A 24,853-nucleotide genomic window follows, 5' to 3' on the forward strand; every position below is an offset into this window, starting at 1 on the left:
TGGACAAAATATATACCATGCTCATGGACTGGAAGAATATTGTTAAAATGACCATTCTACTCGAGGCAATCTACAGATTCAATGCAATAAATATCAAAATACCATTGGCAATTTTCAGAACTAGAATACATAATTCCAAAATTTGTTAAAACAAACAAACACAAAAGGCCCAAAGAGTCAAAACAATCTTAAGAAAGAATAAAATTAGAGGCACCATGCTCCCTTATTTCAAACTACACTACCAAGCTACAGTAATCAAAAGAGTATGCCACAAAGACAGACTCACAGATCAATGGACAAAATGTGTTTGTGTGTGCTTAGTTGTGTCCAGCTTTTTGTGACTCTGTGGACTGTGGTCCACCAGGCTCCTCTGTCCATGCAATTTTCCAGGCAAGGACACTGGAGTGGGTGGCCTACCCTCCTCCAGATGGAACAGAACAGACAGACCAGAAATGAATCCATGCAATTACGGTCAATTAATCTGTGACAAAGGAGGCAAGAATACATAATGTGGAAAAGACAAATCTCTTTGCAAAGTGCTCTCAGAAAACTGGATAGCTACATATACAAGAATCAAACTAAAACTTTTTCATACCATATAAACAGAAAAACTTAGATGTAAAACACGAACCCATACAACTATTAAAAGAAAACATGAGCAATATGCTCTGTGACATCAATCTTAGAAAGATTTTTGGGGAGGATATGTCTCCTCAGGCAAGGGAAACAAAAGCAAAAATAAACAAATGGGACTACATCAAACTAAAAAGCTTTTGCACAGTGCAGGACACTAGCAACAAAACGAAAAGGGTACCTACTAAATGGGACAAGATATTTGCAAATGATGTATCCAACGGTGGTGGTTTAGTCGCTAAGTCATGTCCAATTCATGCAACCCCATGGACTGCAGCCTGCCAGGCTCCTCTGTCCATGGGATTCTCTAGGTGACAATACTGGAGTGGGTTGCCATTTCCCTCTCCAGAGGATCTTCCTGACCCAGGAATCAAACCTGGGTCTTCTGCAATGTAGGCAGATTCTTTAACGACTGAGCTATGAGGGACATATCCAATAAAGGGTTACTATCCAAAATATAACAAGAACTCATATAGTAGTGTTAGTCGCTCAGTCATGTCTGATTCTTTGTGACCCCACGGCCTGTAGCCCACCAGGCTCCTCTGTCCATGGGATTCTTGCCTGCCAGTTTCCTCTGTCCATGGGATTCTCCAGGCAAGAATACTGGAGTGAACTGCCATTCCCTTCTTCAGAGGATCTTCCCAACCCAGATATCAAACCTGGGTCTCCTGTACTGCAGGCAGATTCTTTACTGTCTGAGCTACAGGGAAGATCCTAAGACTCATATAACCCAATATTAAAAAACAAATAACTCAATGAGCAGAGTATCTGAATAGATAATTTTCCAAAGAAGATATACAAATGGACAACAGACACATGAAAAGATGCTCAAAATCACTAATCATTAAAGAAATGCAAATCAAAACCACAGTGAGGGCTTCCCTGGTGGCTCAGTGGTAGAGTCTGCATGCCAACCCAAGGGTCACGGGTTCAATCCTTGGCCCAGGAAGATCCCACATGCCATGGAGCAACAAAGCCCCTGCACAACTACTGAGCCTGTGCGTCCCAACTAGAGAGTAGCTCCTGCTCGACACAACTGGAGAAGGCCCACCTGCAGCAGCCAAGACCAGAGCAGCCATTTAACAAGACAGTATCACCGCTCCCCTGTCAGAATGGTATCATCGAAAACATAAGAAATAAGTGTGGTGAGGATGATGAGAAACTCTGGACTGGATGAAGCACAAGCTGGATTCAAGATTGCTGGGAGAAATATCAATAACCTCAGATATTCAGATGACACCACCCTTATGGCAGAAAGTGAAGAAGAACTTAAAGAGCCTCTTGATGAAAGTGAAAGAGGAGAGTGAAAAAGGTGGCTTAAAACTCAACATTCTGAAAACAAAGATCATGGCATCTGGTCCCATCACTTCACGGCAAATAGATGGGGAAACAGTGGAAATAGTGGCTGACTATTTTTCTGGGCTCCAAAATCACTGCAGATGGTGATTGCAGCCATGAAATTAAAAGACAATTACTCCTTGGAAGGAAAGTTATGACCAACCTAGACAGCATATTAAAAAGCAGAGACATTACTTGCCAACAAAGGTCTGTCTAGTTAGTTATAAAGAAAGCTGAGCACCAAAGAATTGATGCTTTTGAACTGTGGTGTTAGAGAAGACTCTTGAAAGCCCCTTGGACTGCAAGGAGACCCTACCAGTCCATCCTAAAGGAAATCAGTTCTGAATATTCATTGGAAGGGCTGAAGCTGAAGCGGAAACTCCAATACTTTGGCCACCTGCTGCAAAGAATTGACTCATTTGAAAAGACCCTGATGCTGGAAAAGATTGAAGGCGGGAGGAGAAGGGGACGACAGAGGATGAGACGGTTGGATGGCATCACTGACTCGATGGACCTGAGTTTGGGTAAATTCTGGGAGTTGGTGATGGACAGGGAGGCCTGGCGTGCTGCAGTACATGGGGTCGCAACAAGTTGGACACAACTGAGCGACTGAACTGAACTGAGGACATGGAGAAGAGAACCCTCGTGCACTGTTGGTGGAAATGTAAGCTGGCACTGCCACTATTGAAAAATGGTATGGAGTTTCCTCAAAAAATTAAAACTAGAACTACCATACAACTGAGCAATTCCACTTCTGGGTATTTCTCCAAAGAAACCAAATTACTAATCAAAAAGATATATGCATCCCTATGTTCATTGTAGCAATATTCACAATAGCCAAGATATGGAAGCAACATAAGTGCTCATCAATGGAAAACACACAGACTTGCCATAAGGTATGATCAAGCACAGGTGGCCTTGGTGAAGAAAGGTAGTAGGTTTAAAAATATCCATATGAAAAGTTTGAAAAGCTAAGACCTAATGCTCTTAATCTTTTCCATCAAGGCAGTAATATCAAAATTCCTAAAAGAACTGGTAATTTTACTTAAGAACTACAAATAGTAAGTAGTAAGTAGTTTTGTAATTTAACTTATTAAAGAGGAGAAATGAAAAGTTGCCAACTTTTTTTTTTTACAAATTTGTGAACTTAAAGATATCAAATGCCACAAAAATAAAACGTTCTTTCTTATCTTTTGAAAGAGATACCAAAAATTATAAATCAAGAATGGAATCATTAAAATGTTTAGTGGTGACTTTTAATCCTGATTAAAAATTACTTGAAAAGGTTATAGCCCAATACAATCAAAATAGAATGTCCACTGAGAAAAACTGGCATGAATTTGATATATTACTTATATAGTATATAGTTTTATTGGCTATAAATATAGTAAATATTGGCTACAGATATAGTTTTATTGGATAAGAAAAGTCCATTTTGGAATGCTGGTTAAATATAGTTAGGAAACTTATAATGTGATTGTGCCACTAGGTGGTGACTCGCTGGCTTACCACTGCAAAACAGTGGAATTCTTCTCCCATTAACAAAGGTATATGGGGCCAGTAAGCGAGAGATAAATATAAAACTGTTTTTTTAAGAGGGAGAAAGTTGAACTATTTTCTACAAAATAAACACTTTAATAAACTGAATATAACTTGATAATCTTAACTAAAGCAGCAAGTAATTTCACTTCAAAAACGTTTTGTCACTTTCTTCATTTTCTCTTCCCTTCCTTCAAGTAAATAAAAGCAGTGATGAGCAACAAACTACAAATGCCATCCGGTTTCTGAGTGCTCCTCACTGTCAGGAGTACTTACCTGTTACAGCAGCTGCCACTGACGGCCTCCAGAGAGCTAGGCCTGGAGAGGAGGCAGCACACACAGGACCTCATTGGAAGTTTTGATATTGCCATTTTACAGATTAAGAAACTGAGATCCAGAAAGACCGGGTAATTTGACAGGTAGTAAATGGCAATGCTGCTGGTTTAATCCAGCTCATCTGGATATCAAAGGCTTATGTTTTTCACTGAAAATCCTGTCCTTCTGGGCACCATACTAATACATTAAATTTGTCAACATTCTAAATAAACAATGTCCAGAACAACTTCAAGTGAGGTAACTTAAAGGGAAAAAAAAACCCTTATATTCTGGACTTCCCTGCTGGTGCAGTGGTTAACAATCCACCTGCCAATGCAGGGGACATCAGTTCTGTCCCTGATCCGGGAAGAATCCATATGCCATAGAGCAACTAAGCCCGTGCGTGCTAACTATTGAGCCTGTGAGTCGCGATCACAGAAGCCCACATGCTCTAGAGCCTCTGCTCCACAACAAGAGAAGCCACCACGATGAGAAGCCCGTGTGCCGCAAACAGAGAGCAGCCCCAGCTCAGTCGCTCAGTCGCGTCCGACTCTTTGCGATCCCATGGACCGCAGCACACCAGGCCTCCCTGTCCATCACCAACTCCCAGAGCTTGTTCAAACCCATGTCCATTGAGTCGGTGATGCCATCCACCCATCTCATCTTCTGTCGTCCCCTTTTACTCCCGCCTTCAATCTTTCCCACCATCAGGGCCTTTTCAAAGAGTCAGTTCTTCGCATCAGGTGGTGAAAGTACTGGAGTTTCAGCTTCAGCATCAGTCCTTCCAATGAACACCCAGGACTGATCTCCTTTAGGATGGACTGGTTGGATCTCCTTGCAGTCCAAGGGACTCTCAAAGAGTCCTCTCCAACACCACAGTTCAAAAGTATCAATTCTTCGGGGCTCAGCTTTCTTTAGAGTCCTTTATATTTTATATTTATATATTATAAATATAATATATATTTATAGATTAGTCCCTGCTCACCAAAACTAGAGCAAGCCTGCCTGCAACAACAAAGACCCAGCACAGCCAAACTAGATTTTCAAAATATTTCTTTATAAAAAACTACATTTTGAGCTATATATATAGCAGTTACTTAACATTAATGCTATGAAACAAAGGATGAGAATAAATGGTATTTTTGATAAAGAAAAACCTTTCAATGAAGAAACTAAGATTTCTAAAACAAATAAGAGTCTCTGATACTTAAAAAAAGAAAAATCTCGGTAGACAAAATGTGACCACATCAACAAAAATGTATTTGTGCAGCTTCCCTGGTGGCTCAGATGGTAAAGAATCTGCCTGCAATGCAGAAGACCTGGGTTCGATCCTTGGGTTGGGAAGATCCCCTAGAGAAGGAACAGCTACCCACTCCAGTATTCTGGCCTGGAGAATTCCATGGATAGAGGAGCCTGGCAGGCTCCAGTACATGGGGTTGCAAAGAGTCGGACAGACTGAGCGACTTTCACTTTCACATCTAAAATAGCAAAAAAGGGATTATCTGTTCAAGTAAGAAACTGGCCAAGTATTTCTCTATTGAAAGGAAATGTCAAAATGCAAATATTATTTTGTTGATGCCCTGTATCAGCCCTGCAACCAAAGGGAAAAAAGTCAACGATAAAGCAGAATGTTTTCTGTACAGCTCACATATTCACTGCGAACAGACTACATTACCATTAAACACTACTATCTGATCAACTGTGCTGCAGTTACAGAACTTTACACTCTCATAAAACAGCATCCTATTTATAATACTAGGCCTGCAATCCTTTCAGTTGACTGAGTCATCTAAGCCATTCCCAACCTCCTTCCTCCCCTACCCACTTCCACTCCTAGTTTCCTCTATAGAGAGGAAACTACAGTGTTTACAGAGACACTGTTTCAGTCTACAGATTTAAGCCAAAGTCTGTTGGAGAGGTCTGAGAAAGTTTTCTTTCGTATTCCTGTTAAGAGACAACATTCCTGTCACTTCCCTTTCCCCTCTGCCATATCATTCTTCAGCTATGACAAGAATAGCTATGGTGGCCATCTCATAACCATAAGGGACCCCAAAGATGCTGACGGATACCAGCGAAACACTGATCAACATTAACAGATACCTACCTTTTGATTTAATGTGAGAAAAATAAACTTCCATTTATTTAAGCCACTGTTAGTCAGATGTTCCATTTATTTCTAGACAAAAGCATTCTTTACCAAACATTTTCATTAAACATCAACTTTCAGGCTGATAAGATGGTTTAGAAGCTGGTTAGTTGTCTGATGTGTTCATTCACTCATTTGTTTACATGATTAAATGCCTGCTTAGGATTAGTATTAGGTTTGGGGAAGAGAAAATTGAAGATATGGCGTTTATCTTATGTCTGAGACACATACCTAATACAAGAGAGAGATGTGTAAATACGACAAGAGTAATAAATGCTCTAGCTGAGCCTGAACAAACTTCAGTGACAGCACACAGAGGATCCATGAGATTTTTTTTCTTTTTTTTTTTTTTCCAAAAGTCAAAGTCTAGGTTTAGGCCAGAAAAATGTAAGACCAGCCAGAACCAGTCCTGTTCTGTCCTCTTCAAATGACAAATTGAAGACAGAGACGCAGGAGAGTCTAGGAGGAAAGGAAGAACTTAGACACTGTTGAGAGTTTCTGAGAAGGGCCCTGATTTACCCTCTTTGGTACTGTAAGATTAGCTACAACCACAGAAAGAGGAGTGCAACTACAGAGCCCCTAGAAAACCTGGAGGGCACAGGAATAGAGAAAATCCACCACTTCCTATCTAGAACCCCGGGAAGAAGCAGCCCCACAGGTTACCATCCATACCATCATGGCACAGGAGGGGCAAAAAAGCCCTTTTATTGGAGCAGAGTGGGCCTGGGACGGCCACTAGCGGGATAATTGCACAGTGCACACCCCTACGTAGCCTCCATACTGCCAATGGAAGCATCTTTCTTACATAAGGCTCTGATCATTTCACTTCCCTACTCAGAATTCTTCAGCTTCAGACACAGAGCCCTTCACTATCAGGCTTCCCTGGTGGGTCAGTGGTAAAGAATCTGTCTGTCAATGCAGGAGGCGCAAATTTGATCCCTGGGTTGGGAAGATCCCCTGGAGAAGGAAATGGCAACCCACTCCAGTACTCTTGCCTGGGAAATCACAAGGACAGTGGATCCCAGTGAGCTTAAGTCCATGGAGTTGCAAGAGTTGGACATGACTTAGCGACTGAACAATAACAACACTCACCCCTCACATTCAACTGAGCAGTACAAAACAAGTCAAGATTTTCTCATATATTATGCAGTTCTACACATATCTATCCTGTCTTGGCATATAAGAACAAGTTAAAGCACTTACTATGGATTAGTCATTGTTGTAGGCAGTTATATACAACACATTTAATTGTCACAACCAACCTGTGAAGTAGGAAATATTAGGACCACTTAATAGAGAAAACAGAGACACAAGATGTTTCCAGTAAATGGAAGAAGTAGGATTTGAGCCTAGAGTCTGGGTCTAGAGTCCACTCTCGTAAGCCACTGTGCTCCACTACGTTAACATACGGGTCTCTGTACCCAGAATGTCCTTCACCCTCGACTCCCTTCTGGACTCACCCCTTTCCAGAACAAACCTAAATGTTTCCTTCCTTAACTGTAAAGCCTTTCCTCAGCAGAACGTTCACCCTCTACCATCCTCCCCCATGCTGTACATTATCCCATTATGTGGCCGGGGTCTGGTGACCGGGGTCTCTCCTCACCAGATGGTGAGGTCCTGGAGGACCGGAGCTACCTTATTCACTATTAGCCCCCCTCAGTCACAACGCCTGCCACAGCAAGCATTCACTACACATTTACTGAACTGAACGAATTTCAACAGAGGTATTTTTATTCAAAAACATTTCAAGTTGTCCACACAGCTCGAGTGGACCTATTCTTTATCCACTCAGTTTTAGCAATAAATGATTTTATATACTGATGGTTCCCAACTTAAGATGGTTTGACTTAATGACTTTACAACTCTATGATGGTGCAAAAGCAGTCCACATTCAGTAGAGACCATATTTGGAGCTTGGAGTTCGGTTCCTGTCCCGGTCTAGCGACAGGCAATACACACTCCCCGCGACGCTGCATGCTGGACAGCGGCAGTGAGCCACAGCTTCCGGTCAGCCACGTCATCCCCCGGGTACGCAACCAACACACTTACAACCACTCTGTACCCAGAGAACACTTCTGTTTTTCACTTTCAGTATTCAATAAATTATATATGATATTCAACACTTTATTATAAAAGTCTTTGTGACAGATGATTTTGCCCGATTGTAGGCTAGTGTTTAAATGTTCTGAGTCCTTATACGATAGGCTGGGCTAAACTATGACGCTTGGTGGGTTAGGTGTATTAAATGTATTTTTTGACTTAAAATAGTTTTAACTTCCCATGGAGTTGGCAGCACATCTTTACTCATTTCTAAAAACTGGTAAAATTTAAAAAAATTATCCTGAGACTCTCTTAGTGTCTCCCCAAACCCATACCCTGTGTCTGAAACCCCATTTAGTGTGGATTTCAAAATGAAATGCTGGTCATAAACTGACTCCTAGAAAACCTGACCCCCAAACTACCTTCCACTAGTAATAAATGGGCTGCAATCAGAACTTGGATGAAGAACTAAGGAAGGCCTCAGCAGAGCAAGAAAACAAAAGAAAGAGTATGATTTCCGTAATTCTGACCCTTTAAATATGAAACATCAGTTAAGAACTGCTACACAGGCTTGCAGCAGCACTAACGGAACCCCAAGTCAGCGGACTGTTTTCATTAAGACTAACCTCACATCTTTTGTTTCTTCTAATTGTCATTCACTTCCAGCCCAGAACTATAAGAAATAAATTTCTGTTGTTTATAAGCTACCCAATCTGTGGCATTTTGTTACAGCAGCCTGAATGGACTAAGACAAACTCTTAAAACTCCCTGACTGACTGCTCAGTCAAGTCTGGCTATCATCATCAAGAACATCAGTGGCTCCCTCTGTCCCCCTCAGTAATCTTCTCCATCCATGTACACTGAGGCAACTTTCAGCTCAAAAGAACCATTTCTAATAACTTTTCCTTAACTATATAGACTTTTTTTTTTCATAAAAGTTAATTAACAATGTCTTTTCATTAAAAGTTAATTAACTGTATAAAGTATTTATCTTGCCTTACCAAGTAAATATAAATTATCTCAACATGAAACACACATTTTATCATTTTTTATATTGCTCAAAGAACTTAGTACCACACATATACAGAGGAGGCACACAGTGTTTCTGTAGAAGCAGTGAATGCAACCCACACGCAGTTGATAGCTTCTTTGCTATCTTAGAGAAACAAAAATTATAACCATGAGGCTTTTAGATTGTCTTTAATAGTGAGCAACACATACAACCTAAAGGCAAGACAGAAAAATGTTTCCTGATTTAATTTTCAGACTTACAAAAATCGCCCATTCTCAAGAGACAAGTACATTTCTGTACCTAACTGGAATCACTGGCAGAACCAAAGCAGAACAGAATGATGGGGGTGGTGGGGGAAACTAAGAGCTCCCTCTCGCTAATCTGGAAGTAATTAACAAGAAACTCAAAAGAAGTTAACATTTTACTTTGGCAATATGTTGAACAAACTGATCTTTCAGTGCAGCCTTGAATTTGGAATCTGCTTCAATTCAACATTAACAGTGACGTCTATATATAAATCCCATGACCTCTTCTTGCAATACTTTTAATCTCTATCGCTCATCCGGCAGTCAGCCACTTAATACTTTTCACTCTTCATTTCACTCTTTCATGTGTATTGTATCTTATCTTCAGCACAGGTTACAGGTTCTTTCTTAGTAAAGCATGTAAAGATACTCATTTCTACTTTTTTGAATTACCTCCAGTCTGGTAAAATGTTTTGCACACAGTAGACCCTCAAATACTTTTTCTGATTGAGCAAATAAACTTAGCGTATATACTCTGAGATGAGTACTAATTTAGTCAAACCTCCAGCCACCATACACTGAGTGCCTATGTACACTGGCACTTTACATATACTACTTAATCCACACAACCCTTTGAAGTAAGTATAATCTCTCTCTCTCTCTTTTTTTTTTTTTTTTTACAAATTTGGGAAACTTTAAGGCTTTAAAAGCTTAAGAAACTTTTCCAAGATCCTTACAACTAGCAAAAAGTTAAAACTGTGATTTCAATCCATGTTTGATTTCTAACTACTTCTCTTCCCATTAAGCCTTTCTGTTTCTCTAAAATGATAAGCTCTCTTCAGAACCATAGTTGAGGGGCATAGTATGATACTGGCATTCCTTCTCAAATTTCAGTGAAAAAATAAAGTAGGTTTAGGTCAGTGAAACGGTACTGTTTTTGTTTCTTAAAAAAAGTTATTAACTGCAAATGCCAAACGCTATCAATCTTTTATGAATGACATGTCAAAATCTCACTCTGCAGAGCTGAGAACAGAAGGTATAGGACCTATGTGATGGCCTCTGACTTAACTGTGATTTCTGGAGCAAGTGCATGAAATTAAGCTTTGATCTCCAGCTTGTAAATGGGGCATTGGGAACAGGAGTATGTCACAAAAAACACTGGATCCCAACTTTCAAACCAGTAGGGAGAGGAAAATATTGACAGAAACTAATTAGAACATTCTATCCCTTATTGAGAATAAACAATGATATTAAGTTCACTTATTAAAAATAGATTCTTTATACTAGCAAGAATCTCTTGCTTACTTTTTTGCAAAATTCCTTCACTTGCTAAATGAGGCAAAGAAATAAAAAGCATACAATGCTCCAGATTATCTCTGGTTTACAAAGTCAAAAAAGAAATGCTTAATTAGCACTTGTTAGGCCTAATTTCAGGCATGAATAACTGTCTGGAAGAAGGTAAGATACAACACCAGAAACACAAACCATAAAGAAACAAGTTGATAGATAAACTGAACTTCCTTTAAACTTAAAATATCGGCTCTTCTAAACACAGTTAAGTAAATGAAAAGACAACCAAAGACCGGGAGAAAACATTTGGAAAGCAGTTATCTGATAAAGGATTTGTATCTAGAATGTGCAAAGAACTAACCTGGAGAAATGGAAATTACAAGATATCACTACATACTTACTAGAAGGGGTGTCATCCCAAGTATCAGTGAGCATATGGAGAGACCAGAACACACACACTGCTGTAGGAATGGAAAATGGCGCAGACACTTTGGAACACCATCTGGCAATCTCTTAAAAAGCTAATCATACCCCTACCATATGATCCAGCCATTCTGTCCCTAGGTATTTACCCAATATAAATGAAAACATATGTCTATACAAAGACATATATACATATTCATAGAAGCTTTATTTCTAATAACCCGAAACTAGAACAAACAAAACCCCTAATGTCCATCAACAGGTAAACAACTGTTGTAAATCTATACAACAAAATACTACTTAACAATAAAAATGTATGAGTAATATATACAGCAACATGGATATATCTTAGCTATGCTGAGTAAAAGAAGGCAGGAAAGAGTATGTATTGCACGATCCACTGATCTAAAACTGTAGGAAATATAAACTAATGTATAATGACAGAAAGTAAATCAGCAGTTGCCTGAGGAACAGGGTAGGGGAAGCAGTGTGTGTCAGGGATTGGGGCTAGGCAGGAAAGAGAGAATGGGAATGAAGAAATTCTAGGGGTGATGGGTATGCTCCTTAGCTTGACTGTGGTGATGGTTCCATGGATGTACACATATGTCAAAACTTAAGTTTATAAACTTTAAGTATGAGTTTGGGTATGTCAATTATTCCTCAATAAAGCTATTTTTAAAAACAAATAAAAAGATTTATACATTTGGGAAGTTAGAAGAATGAAAAATTTGTGGTATGTATCCTTTAAGATGGTCCCAATGATCCTTGTCTCTTGGTATTTATGCCCATGTATAATCTCTCCCTCAGTGTGAACTAAATCTGTTTCTAGGGAACAGAATGAGGCAGAGGTGAGTCCCTTCAAGACTAAGTTACAAAAACCCCTATGGCTTCTGTCTTGGACACTCCACGCACAAACGCTACCAAGGAATTCAGGCCATCAGCCCAATACTTTCAGGAACTGAAGGTCTCAGTCCAACAGCCAGCAAAGAACTAAATCCAATAACCATTAAGTCTGAGTTCAGAAGTAAATCTCCCAGACATGCCTTCTGATGAGAATACAGCCCTGGCCAAGAGTTTGACCACAGCCTCAGTGAGACTTTTCTTTTTTTAATATGTATTTATTTGGCTTTGTCAGGCCTTAGCTGTGGCACACAAGACCTGCTGCATTGCGCGGGGCCTCTCTTGCAGTGCACCAACTCTCTTGTTGTGGAACAGGCTTAGCTGCTCCACAGCACATGGGATCTTCCCAGACCAGGGATTGAACCTGTGTCCCCTGCACTATAAGACGGATCCTTAACCACTGGACCACCAGAGAAGTCCCCTCACGTGAGGCTTGGAGTCTAACTAAACCATGCCTGGATTCCTGACCTACAGAAATGGTGAGATACTAATGTTTGTTTCCTTAAGGCATGAAGTTTTGGGGCATGTAGTTCTGTTCCACAGCAACAGATAATACATGAGCTAAGTCACATTTAAATTAAAAAAAATATTTAAAGCAAATTTATCCACTTAGAATACATCCTTTTAGAATGCAAAGAGAGTATTTGGCTAAAACTAGATGAAGCAGGGGCTTAACTTTCTTATGCAACGTGAAGTCCAGAGGTGAGGCTGTCCAAGGCCTGCTCAGGGTGCCAAAACGCCACCAGGGACCCGAGCCCTGTCAACTCAGGCCCGGCCATTCTTAGGGACATCGGCACAGTATGATTTCAGGTCCATATCATGGAAAAGAGGAAAGGGTTTGCCTTGATCATGAAAGTGAACATTTTCCCAGAAATCGCAAAGCTACTCTTCACTTACATCTCATTCATCAAATCTGTTTCCCATTGCCATTCATAGATGCAAGGGACTCTGGGAAGATTAACGTTTTCTGCTCCTTCAACATAGTAATGTTTTGTTAGTAATGAAAAATGGGAAAATGTTTATTGGACAACCAGAAATATTTGCCAAAGCTGTACATTTTATTTATGGTAAGACGAAAAACACTACAGGGGTTTAGAGAAGGGCAAGAACACAGTACGCTAAGGGAGCTTGAGAAAGTCTCTGAGAAGGGACATTTAGAACTAAGTAGAAAGGAAAGACAAGGGAATTTTCAAAGGGGATAAGAACAACAAAAAAACATGAAGACAGGAAAATGTAATAAGGCCTAAAAAGAAATCACCTTATATAAAGTTTTTAATTGCACAAGTTAAAAAAACTGCTGAGTGATGAATATGCATGTTACTTCCTAGCAAGGAAAAAAATGCAGCATAAACAACAAGGTCCTGCTGTGTAATAAACACACACATACACATAAACACTTCAGAAAACAATCTGAAAGAGGATACACACACACACATACACATAAACCCGAGGTTATCGTCTGAGGTCAGCAATGCCAAGCTGGGTGCAAAGTGTGAAGCAGCAGTGCCCTCACCAGAAAGGCTTCACGGTGCGTCCTAGTAGGGGTCTGGCCGTGCACCTTCCCTCAGGTCCTGCCTACTCTTAGAACTGCGTCCATCCTTCCCAGGGATTCTGCAAGTCCATCTTACATCTTTTAATAAATTTCTTTTCTGCTAATGTTAACCAGAGGTAGTTTGTGTTGCTTGTAATTAAGAACACTGACAGAAAGAAGGTTCACCATAACGTTGAACACAGGCGCTTCATTTTAAAAAGTGGTGTTTCAGGAGGATTTTCCTGTGAATAAACACAGTCTCAACGCAATCTCCAGAGAGAAATTAATTTACTATTGTTAATTAACTTTTCCTGTTACTGTTACCTTCCAGAAAATCAGGACTCATCCTCCCTTCCCAAAAAAGTCCACAGGACTTTCCCTAAAATTGCATCCCTTGCCTATATAGTATAGTCCCCTTTTACCTGTGGTTTCAGTTACCTGTGGTCAAGTACAGTGTGGAAATACCAGAAGGAAAATTCCATAAGTTTTAAACCGCGTGCTATCCTGAGCAGTGACAAGCCTTGCCCCGCCCCGCCCTGCACGGGACACGGTCACTCCGGGCAGCACATCCTGCCTGTCAGTCACTTAGCACTCCCGCAGCCTACAGGGTTACTGTCAAGGGACCACAGTGCCTGTGCTCACCTGACCATCATTCTACTTGGTCATGGCTCCAAAGCACGATGCACGCAACTCAGATATGCTAAAGAGATGCTGCAAAGAGCTTCCTTTAAGTGAAAAGGTGAAAGTTCTTAACTTAATAAGGAGAGAAAAAAATCGTATGCTGAGGTTGCAGACGGAGAATGCATCTTCTCTCCATGAAACTGTGAAGAAGGAAAAAGAAATCTGGGCGAGTTCTGCTGTGCACCTCAAACTGCACAAGTTACAGCCACAGGGCATGACAAGTGCTTCATTGAGATGGAAAGGGCACTAAATCTGCACAGTAAGATGTCTTCAGAGAGAGACCATGTTCACATTGTTATTGTTATAACTGTCCTATTTTACTACTAGTTGCTGTTCATTTCTTACTGTGCCTAATTTCTAAGGTAAACTTCATCACAGGTATGTACACATAAGAAGAAACATAGCCTGCATAGGATTCAGTACTTCCCATGGTTTCAGGCATCCACCAGGGGGTCTTGGCATGTATTTCCTCAGATAAGGGGGGGACCACTGCACCCTAAGTTCTACATGATAATTCATGGCATCAGTCTTGTAAAAGGATACAAAATAGCTCAACAAAACGTGACGGAATCTTGAACTACACTCTTGGAAACGACCAAGAGTTCCTTCAATAGCTGAATGAGTAAACAAACTTTGGTACATACAATGGGATGGAATATCATTCATCAATCAAAAGAAATGAGCTACCAGGCCACCAAAAGGCATGGAGGAAACTTAAAATGCACACTATGTGAAAAAAGCCACTCTTCTTTCTTCTGAAAAGCCTGCAGACTATAATGATTCCAACCAGATGACATTCTAGAAAAAGCAAAACTTTAGAGACCTTAAAAATATCAGTTGTTGCTAAGGGCTAGAGGAGAGGAAAGGATGGAGAAATAAGTAAAGCAAAGGAGATTTTTAGGGCAGTGAAACTACACTGCATGATACTATAATGTTGGATACACGACATTTATAGATTTGTCAAAACTCAGAATGCACAACACAAAGAATGCACCTCTAATGTAAACTACAGACTTTAGTGAATAATAAGGTATCAACACTGGCTCGTCAACTGTAACAACTGTATCACACTAATACAAGATGTGAATAATAAGGGAAACTGTGTATTTGGTTGGGGGGTTGCATGGGTGTATTTGGGAACTCTCTGTACCCTCCCACAAATTTTTCTGTAAACCTAAAAAGAACTGAAATACTAGAAAACAATATCACAGCATGTGAGATGAGAGTTAGAACATTCTAAGGTCTTTGCACCCCTTGGAAAAAAAGAGATTTTGATTATCTTTAGACTGTGAGTCAAATAATGCACGTTAAAAATTTAACAGAAACCACTAAATAGGAAGAGGATTAAATAAAACAAATTTCTTTCTTAAAAAACAAATCTATTATTTTAAATTGTGGTGGCCTACCTGAGAATCCAGAACCTCCAACTTACGTTTCCTGGCGTGAAGAGCTTTACTTGGGAAAGCCCAATAATAATTAGATGTTCCAATTCTCTCACAGTCAACCATACCATCATCAACCAAGCTTTGAAGGACTTCTTTTACTGACATAGCAGCTAAGAGAGATAATTTTTAAAGACTTCATATTAAGACACATCATAAATCAAATTAAAGGCTAATAACTGGGGAAACACTTGCAATAAATATTAAAGATCGAGTTAATAAGTTAATAAATAAGGAGCTTTTAAAAATAATTACAAAAAAGGGAAATACTCCAACAGAAAAGTAAAATACATCAATAAGCATCTATAAAACATGCATGGGCAATAAACAAGAATGGGCAATAAACAAGAAAAGTGGTGAAACTGACTGATAATTGAAGAAATGTAAAATAAAGCATGAGATAGGATTTTTTGGCTACTTAAAACACTAAACATTATAATAAAGGATTCAGAGATATAAGTACTCCTCAATATAGTAGAAAAATATAGCAAAAACAGATTTATGTGTAACTCTTACATAGAAATTCCACTTTTACAAATTTAGCTAAAGAAAATAATGCTTAAGGATGCGTGTTAAAGCACTGTTTTTCATAGCAAAACCCTGGAAATTAGTACAATAACTGAACTCTTAAAAGGATATTCTGGGTAAATATACCATGCATTCAATAAATTTACTTTACAAAATATTTAATGGCTTGGATATATGTACATCCAAAATGTATTATATAGAAAACTAAGTTAGAAGACAGTATTCAGTAATATGACAGTAGTTATGCAGAATGTAAGGTTAAGAGAAATATTTGTATTTCCTTTTTGCTCGTTTTTCTTCTTTTTTCCAATAATAAACATGCACTACCTTTTTTGCTAAGGAAACTAAAAGAAAACTACTATGAAAAATTAAGCAATAAAGAAAGAAATAAACTGGATGTTATAATTAGGGGTAAGACTGAAAATCAGAAAAGAGTTTTAAAAATACCATATAAAAATACAAAGTCATATTTCACAAATGTTTGATAAATTCATAGATCATTCTTATTTATTATTAATAGAACTATACCAAGAAATTATCCATAGAGTCCATTTTAATTTTTCCTAGAGCAAACCCCCAAATTTAATAAAACTCATTAAAAACTTAAAAGATTTAATAAAAAAAATAAAATCTCCACCAAGTGCAAAACAGTCAACCTCATTCATAAAATAGTACAAACTGAAATGAAATGTCAAAGACTTCTAAGAATAATAACAGTTCTGAGAAATGAATTTGAGTATAATAGCCTTTCCTGAAGGCAATTTGAGAATCCATCTAAAAAGCCTAAAATTGGAGCTGAGGCAAGCGTTGTGGGGGAGAAGGGTAGTGACTGTAGCTGCCGTTTCTGTTTCCAAGGTTTCGACCAGGTCGTTGAGCACTTCCACGTGGAGGCTGGCACAAGACCAAACTCGAGACACGCAGCTCATAACAGCTGATGGAATATTGGATATTACTACTTTAACTGGTGTTCCAGAAGAGCATATCAAAACTAGAAAAGCCAGGATCTTTGTTCCTGCTCACAATAACATGCAGTCTGGAGTAAACAACACAAAGAAATGGAAGATGGAGTTTGATACCAGAGAGAGATGGGAAAATCCTTTGATGGGTTGGGCGTCAACAGCTGATCCCTTATCCAACCTGGTTCTGACTTTCAGTATAAAGAAGATGCAGTTGCCTTTGCAGAAACAAATGGATGGAGCTAAGACGTTGAGGAGAGAAAGGTTCTGAAACCTAAGTCCAAGTCTTATGGTGCAAACTCTTCTTGGAATAAAAGAACAAGAGTATCCACAAAATAGGTTGGCATGGACTGTATCTCTATGCGTGACTGTGAATAAAGTCAGCTGTGCAGTATTTATAGTCTGTGTATAATACACCTCTTAATCTCTTAATAAATTTGACCTTTAAACTACAAAAAAATAAAAATAAAAAGCCTAAAACTATACAAGTCTCTTTTTCTACTCTATTTCTAGGGACATTTCCTAATGAAGTAATATGAAATGTGGAAAAAACTTTTCGGCAGGGGGAAGGGAGGGATGACTAGGCGGAAGAGCACGGAGGATTTTTAGGGAAGGGAAAATACTCTGTGATATCATAACGGTGGATCCGTGTGCACAAACCCACAGACATGCACAGCACTAAGAGTGATTACTAATGTAAACTATGGATTCAGGGTCATTATGACCTATCTATCTATGCAGGTTCACCAATTGTAACAAATGCCTGATGGTGAGTGGTGTTGGTAACAAGGGAAGCTATGTATGTGTGGGGGACAGGAAGTACATGAGAAATGCTGTCCCTTCCTCTCAGTTTTGCTGTGAACCTAAAAATACTCATTTAAAAAATAAGTCATTTAGAAAAAAATTTAAGAATGGCATGCTTTAGCAAGAAAATTTGGGAACACAGCTAGCTGGTCAACAATAGCTAATGGGTTAAGCAAGTTATGGCACAATGGGTGGTCACAGAAAAAATATTAGGAAATACAGATGCTGTAGATCATTTTTTTTTAAAGCAAATGACATAGATAGGTGATACAATGTTTTATGAAAAAATACATGAACACAAAACGGTATTTGCAGCATGGCTTCCTCTCAGAGAAATGGACAGATATATAACACAAACACATAAACAGAACCTAAGAATAAGACATCAAAATATACCATGTTACTATTTATACAATGGAATCTTGCCCAGCCATTAAAAAAAATGAAATAATAATGCCATCTGCAGCAGCATGGACGGACCTAGAGAGTGTCATACTGGGTGAAGTCAGTCAGAGAGAAGAAGTATCCTATGACATCCCTTATAGGTGGAGTCTAAAAAGAACTGATACAAATGAACTTACAAACAGAAAGGTATAGAGGCAGCGAATGAATTGATGTTTGCTGCTACACATTGCTATATTTGAAATGGACAACCAACAAGAACCTACTGCAGAGCACATGGAACTCTGCCCAGTGTTATGTGGCAGCCTGGAGGGAAGGGAGTTTGGCGGGAGAATAGATACATGTATGTGTATATGGCTGAGTCCCTTTGCTGTCCACCTGAGACTATCACAGCATTGTTAATCGGCTATACAGCAATATAAAATGAAAAGCTTAAAAAGAAAGTGGTAATCTCAGTAGAGGGATTATGAACTTTATTCTTATTATATTCTTTATATAACTTCCAAATCTGTTAAACATGTATAGCTTATATAATCAGAAAGTAAGGTTTAAAAAATATATATATTATATATAATGGGCTTAAGAGTGACTCCTCCGAAGATAAACCCCAGAACCTCTGAATGCAACCCTATTTTGGAAAAGGGTCTCAGTTCAGTTCAGTTGCTCGGTCGTGTCCAACTCTTTGCGACCCCATGAATCGCAGCACACCAGGCCTCCCTGTCTATCACCAACTCCCGGAGTTTACTCAAACTCATGCTATACAGATGTAATTAAGGATCTCATGATAAAATTATCCTGGATTTAGGGTGGGTCCCAAATGACACGTGTCCTTATAAGACACAGAAGGGGAGGAAAAAAAGGGGGAGGCCATGTGAAGGCAGAGGCGGAGATCGGAATGATGCACCTATAAGCCAAGCACGGTCAGCAACTACCAGAAGCCAGGAGAGAAGCGTGAGGTGGAAACTCCCTCAGAGCCTCCGGAAGGAACCAACCCTGCCGACAGCTTTGCTTTAGATTTCTGGCCTCCAGGACTACACGAGAATAAAGGTTCCACTGTGCTAAACCACCAAGTTACAGTAATTTGTTACAGCGGCTGTAGAACACTTACACACCAGGTAAATCCCATTAACAAATACCAGAACATACATGAACTGTTTTACTTCTTTTGAACTAAATTATACACATAAATGGGCTTGTGTATAATGGTGTGTATGTATGTATGTGTGTGTGTGTGCATACAGGCATGCGTGTATATTCCACCTTAGTTTTCCTAGAGCAGATACTCCAAACACAAGAATCTTGGTCATGGCCTAGAAACATTATATAAGGACTTTAACAAACATTGTTCATCTCTAGAAATTTATGCTTCCATGAAGTGAAATATTTGCAGGAAAGATGACCAGTATTCATCAAAACATTCTGGCCCATCTTTGATACTTACTAATGCCTTTTTCTTTGGGAGCAATCTTCTCCATATCTTTTAGTTGAAATACATCTTTCTGTTTAAAAGAGTTAAAAAAAAAAGATGAAAAACATGTATTTATTTTCTACTATATATTCACCATAATTATGTTTATAAAATATTGTATTAGAAAACTACACCTGGAAATGAACAGTGTAATAGCATCAAGAATTTTAGAGCTAGAAGAAATTGTAATTATCTTGTTCAATACCTTCAACAGAACATAAAATGGACAGAGTTTCCATGAACATACAATCCCTTAAAGTAACTGGAGGGCAGAACATAACATCTTTCCAATGAAGTATAAAATCTAGTTATGATGAATCATTTGTTAACATGAGATAATTGGTTTCTCTGACACTTTGATTTACAGAAAACAAATAGTTCTTTGCTTAGTACATCACAGACTTAGCAGCTCTAACTAAAACAGACAGCTGTCAAGATTTGTTTACATTTAAGGTTTCATGGAAGAGCTACACCTAAATAAGAAAAACAGCCATTCATGGCTGCCTATCAATCATTAACCTATACATGCTACATGTCCATCACATGCAAAGCAAAACATTGTGGGGAAGATACACACATAGAATATTCAATCTTATGGCTGGAAAAACAAATCTATGCAGAATACTCCTTTCTTTCTGTAATAAGCTTTGGTTGAACTGGTCAAAAGAACTTGGATAACAGAAGTGAAACATTTGAAAAGACTGAAGTATTCAGTAATTAGAACTATTGTGATTATTGTTATGGAAATCTGCGATCCATTTCTCCCAACATAAACTTGAACCGGTAACTTCAACAGGATGGAAATTAGACATCATAAAAATTTAAAATTTGTGCTCATTTAAGGGCACTATAAGAAACTGAAAAGACTGGCGAGAAGAAAATATTCACAGAACATACCTGACAAAAGAGCAGTACCCCAGACACAACCCTCACAAAAAAAATGAACTGACAGATGGGTAAAGGAACGGACAGATGAGTTTATGTGATAAAGCAAGTAGAGTATAAAATGTTAATGGTGAAATCTAGGGTGGGCACATAGGTGTTCACTGTGAAATTCTCTCATCTTCAATAATAAAATGTTGGAAAAGGTAACTCCATCTCACTACACTTAAGATTTAGTAAATTCAGGAAAATACTAAGTCACTGGTCCTATTAATAGACTGTGAAACAAAATTTTGCACACCTGGGATCAACTATTAAAAGAAAATTCTGTAGTCTCAGAGAACATGCAATAAATTACTAACTTCAGGCCTTTTATGCATTAAAAAATCAATTAATCAAACTATTTGCAAATATCTTAGACTCTCTGGAAAAAGAACATGAATGCATTGAGACATCTGCCTATATGTGGTCATCAAGGAACAGCCCCAGACATACCAATTGCCTCAGTGGGGCTGCTGTGTAAATAAATAGGCTTGCAAAGAACTAGCCTCAGAACTGTGTGGTCATTTAAGAGAACGAAGAAAATGGCCTCAAGTAAATACTGGTTCTCCCCTACGTTAAAGAGAGATAATAAAGAAAAGAACACAACAGTTCTAACTTTCAAAATCAAAACTATGTATAAAGATACCATTGAAGACACACAGTTATAATACTAGATTAACTTTTAATTAAGCACTTATGACCTGGGCATCCCAATGTTTTATAGATTATTTCATTTAATCCTTATACCAACTCTGTGAAGTAGGTGCAAGTTACTATTAGCCTTTTGCTTCTTAGATCAAATAACTTGTTTAAAGTCACAAAGCTATTAGGTAAAACAGACTTCGGATGCCAGTTCTCTGTCTTTGAGCTGTACTGTTGCCATCTTCTTCCTAAGAGTAAGAATAACAGGCAAAGAATTCTTTTTCTATTATATTAGCAACTTCAAATAAATCTATGTATGTATTCATATGAGTCAATATGAATAGGAATATACAAACATATAATAGGAATAAATGTATGTATTCATATGAACAAGGAGATCAAACCAGTCATTCCTAAAGGAAATCAACCCTGAATCTGGAAGGACTTTTGCTGAAGCTGAAGCTCCAATACTCTGGCCACCTGATGGGAAGAGCTGACTCATTGGAAAAGACCGTGATGTTGGGAAAGACTGAGGGCAGGAGGAGAAGGGGATGACAGAGGATGAGATGGTTGGATGGCATCACCGACTCAATGGACATGAGTTCGAGCAAACTCAGGGAGATAGTGAAGGACAGGGAAGCCAGCCTGCTGCCGTTCATGAGGTCACAAAGAGATGGACACAATTTGCGACTAAACAACAACAACAATTCATATGAATGAAAATGTATAGGAATATATGAATTGAAATCAGTCAGTTAATACAATTAATTCTATCTTTACATTAAAAACTCACTAATTATTGAACTTCTTTAACCTGCTAATACTTGTTATAGTCACAGTATCTTAGTCATCAATGTCTTAATGTTATAGAAAGCAGAGTTGAAAAATGTTTAATCAGAAACAGCAACTTTGGTATTTGAGAAAATTAACAATATCATAAAGGACAAAATAATCTCCCCAGTCTTCCACTGCCTAGAAGGAATTAAATTTACTTTTCTGGCTCTGAGACCATAGGAAAAGTATTTCAACTCAGCAGAATAAATAATCATAATCCTCACCTACATCATTATTAAGATGAGGCTCTGTTCTGGATTGTCAATGACTTTTATTAAAAGTCATTGCTCGTAAGGAAGATTAGTAAGATTTCACTTAGCAAACAGTTTAAAAAAAAACTCACAATATTTGTTTTACTGAGAGTCTGCATAACCAAAATGAGAATATTATCATTATTTTAAATTTCATATTCTATTTTGCCATTTCCCCACCTACTTCTTATTTGTAAATAAGGAAAATAGCCAGTAGATTGGGCCAAACTAGACTCTGAAGATCCTGTCAAGACATAAAACATAGGAAATTAATATTTCTGTAGGTCGAAAGTTTGGATTTTAACCTGAAAATGAAAAAAGGCACCATATTGCAACATGGTGAAGAAGAGTCTCTGGAGCCAGGAGACAGGGTTTGAATCCTGGCTTTGTCACACAGGAGCAGAAACTTCAAACGTGTTTCCTGCTAGTGGCGGGCACAGACACCTGGAGTAAAGCAAGGAGGCCTAGGGGGCGTCACACCATGCGTTACACCAGCAGTTCTCAGCCTTCTGACACCAGGGATCAGCTTCACGGGAGACAATTACTACACAGATGGGGTTTAGGAGGTAATACATGCAAAGGAGAGCAACGGGGAGCAACGGGGAGCGGCGGCCGAGGCTTCAGAAGGTTCGCTTGCTTTACCTCCTGCTATGGCCCAGCTCCGGAGGTTGGGGACCCCTATGTTATACCATACACAGGCTAACAAATGGAAAGAAGCTTTATTCAGCACTGTCTTTATAATCAGATGATCCTCCCTGGGTTTTTATCCTAGTACTATCACTTCTTTATTTGAGATGTCTTTTTTTGAGATACACGGCTGGTATTTTAAGCTGTTATCTCAGAAGTCCAGGTCTATAGAATGAAGATAACAGTAGTGATTTCGGAGGGTTAAAAGTGATACAATCAGATACACCAGGTGCTTAGAACAGTGGTGTGTGCCTAGAAGAGCGCAGCAGATGTGAGCTGTTAGCATTACTTTTTTCAGGCAAAAGCGGACACAACTAAAGATAATCACGCCACAGTGGAAAACAGCATGGAGGTTCCTTAAAAAACTAAGAATAGAGCTACCATATGATTTAGCAATCCCACTCCTAGGCATACATCCAGAGAAAAACATGATCCGAAAGGATACATGTACCCCAATATTCATTACAGTATTGTTTATGATAGCCAAGAAGACATGGAAGCAATCTAAATGTCCACTGGCAGATGAATGGATAAAGAAGATGTAGTACATACATACAATGGAGTATTACTCAGCCATTAAAAAGAATGAAATAATGTCATTTGCAGCATCACAGTCAGACCTAGAGATAATCATACTAAATGAAATAAGTCTGACAAAGAAAGACAAATGTCATAAATATCATATGATACTGCTTATAGGGGGAATCTTAAAAAAAAAAAAAGATTCAAATGAACTTATTTACAAAACAGAAAGAGACTCACAGACTTAGGGAACAAACGTATGGTTACTGGCGGGAAGGGTGGAGAGGAGGGACAGACTGGAGTTTGGGACAGACATGTACACACCACTATATTTAAAGCAGATAACCAACAAGGAGCCACTATATAGCACAGGGAACTCTGCTCAAAATTCTGCAGTAACCTAAATGGGGAAAGAGTTTGAAAAAGAACAGATACTTGTATTAGTAGTGTTAGTCACTCAGTCATGTCTGACTCTTGGTGACTCCAAGAGTCTTGGACTCTACAGTCTTGGACTGTAGCTCGCCAGGCTCCTCTGTCCGTGGAGTTCTCCAGGCAAGAATACTGGAGTGGATTGCCATTCCCTTCTCCAGGGGATCTTCCTGACCCAGGGATTGAACCCAGGTCTCCTGCACTGCAGGCAGATTCTTTACTGTCTGAGCTATAGGGAAGCCCCAACATTACACGAAGATATCGTAAAAAAATAAAAACATAAACAAATGGCTAACCAGCTATGTGCATTTGAGGTGAATATTTATATATTAATGTCTGAGAAATACTGTTGAATTGTTTACCCCAGACCTAAAAAAATTTCAGTAAAGCTCATAAATGTATACATAAACACTTTTACACATAGACACTACCAAAATCACAAGAGAAATTTTTATTAATCTAACCTTAGATTTACTTTTAAAAAACCTACTATAATTATTTTACCTTTTACCCATTATAGGAATAAAGCACTATATATGCAAATAACGAGATGTGCTGCATCAGTAAGTCCTTGTAAAAGGACTGTCACTGGATCTACCACAAATGGTGGACCTCTGACATTATTCCCGTAGAAAAACATACCACATTCAAAAAATCCTACATTATAGTATCATTATTTGCATCTACCATAATTGTACCTACCATTACTTAACTGATTTTATGTGCAACATTAACTTACGCAAGTTTCCACAACAAGTCAGGGATAGGGTCAAGAACTCTAAATCTAAGTCAGGTACAATCCAAGAAGAAATCACTATGGTGAGCTTGATATTAAAAACAGAAGTTTTCCGGCAAGGACATGAAAAATGAA

The 24,853-nt window shown here is 38.7% G+C and overlaps 1 protein-coding gene and 1 pseudogene across 3 annotated transcripts in view; one reads left to right on the plus strand and one right to left on the minus strand.

Annotated features, from left to right (window-relative positions):
- Nucleotides 1-24,853, minus strand: part of MND1 (meiotic nuclear divisions 1) — an 82,808-nt gene that overhangs the window by 48,594 nt on the left and 9,361 nt on the right. For both annotated transcript variants that reach the window (XM_043484320.1, XM_043484310.1), the window contains exons 3-4: nt 19,667-19,724; nt 15,500-15,648 (exon numbers count right to left, since the gene is read on the minus strand). In XM_043484320.1, coding sequence (XP_043340255.1) covers nt 15,500-15,648; nt 19,667-19,724 — 207 coding nt within the window. The remainder of the gene's footprint in view (nt 1-15,499; nt 15,649-19,666; nt 19,725-24,853) is intronic.
- LOC122423387 lies at nt 16,790-17,479 on the plus strand (annotated as a pseudogene). The gene has a single exon (XR_006264145.1). The product of XR_006264145.1 is annotated as an NADH dehydrogenase [ubiquinone] iron-sulfur protein 4, mitochondrial-like (transcript).

The sequence above is a fragment of the Cervus canadensis genome, chromosome 1, assembly GCF_019320065.1.
Source record: "Cervus canadensis isolate Bull #8, Minnesota chromosome 1, ASM1932006v1, whole genome shotgun sequence".
Lineage (NCBI taxonomy): Eukaryota > Metazoa > Chordata > Mammalia > Artiodactyla > Cervidae > Cervus > Cervus canadensis.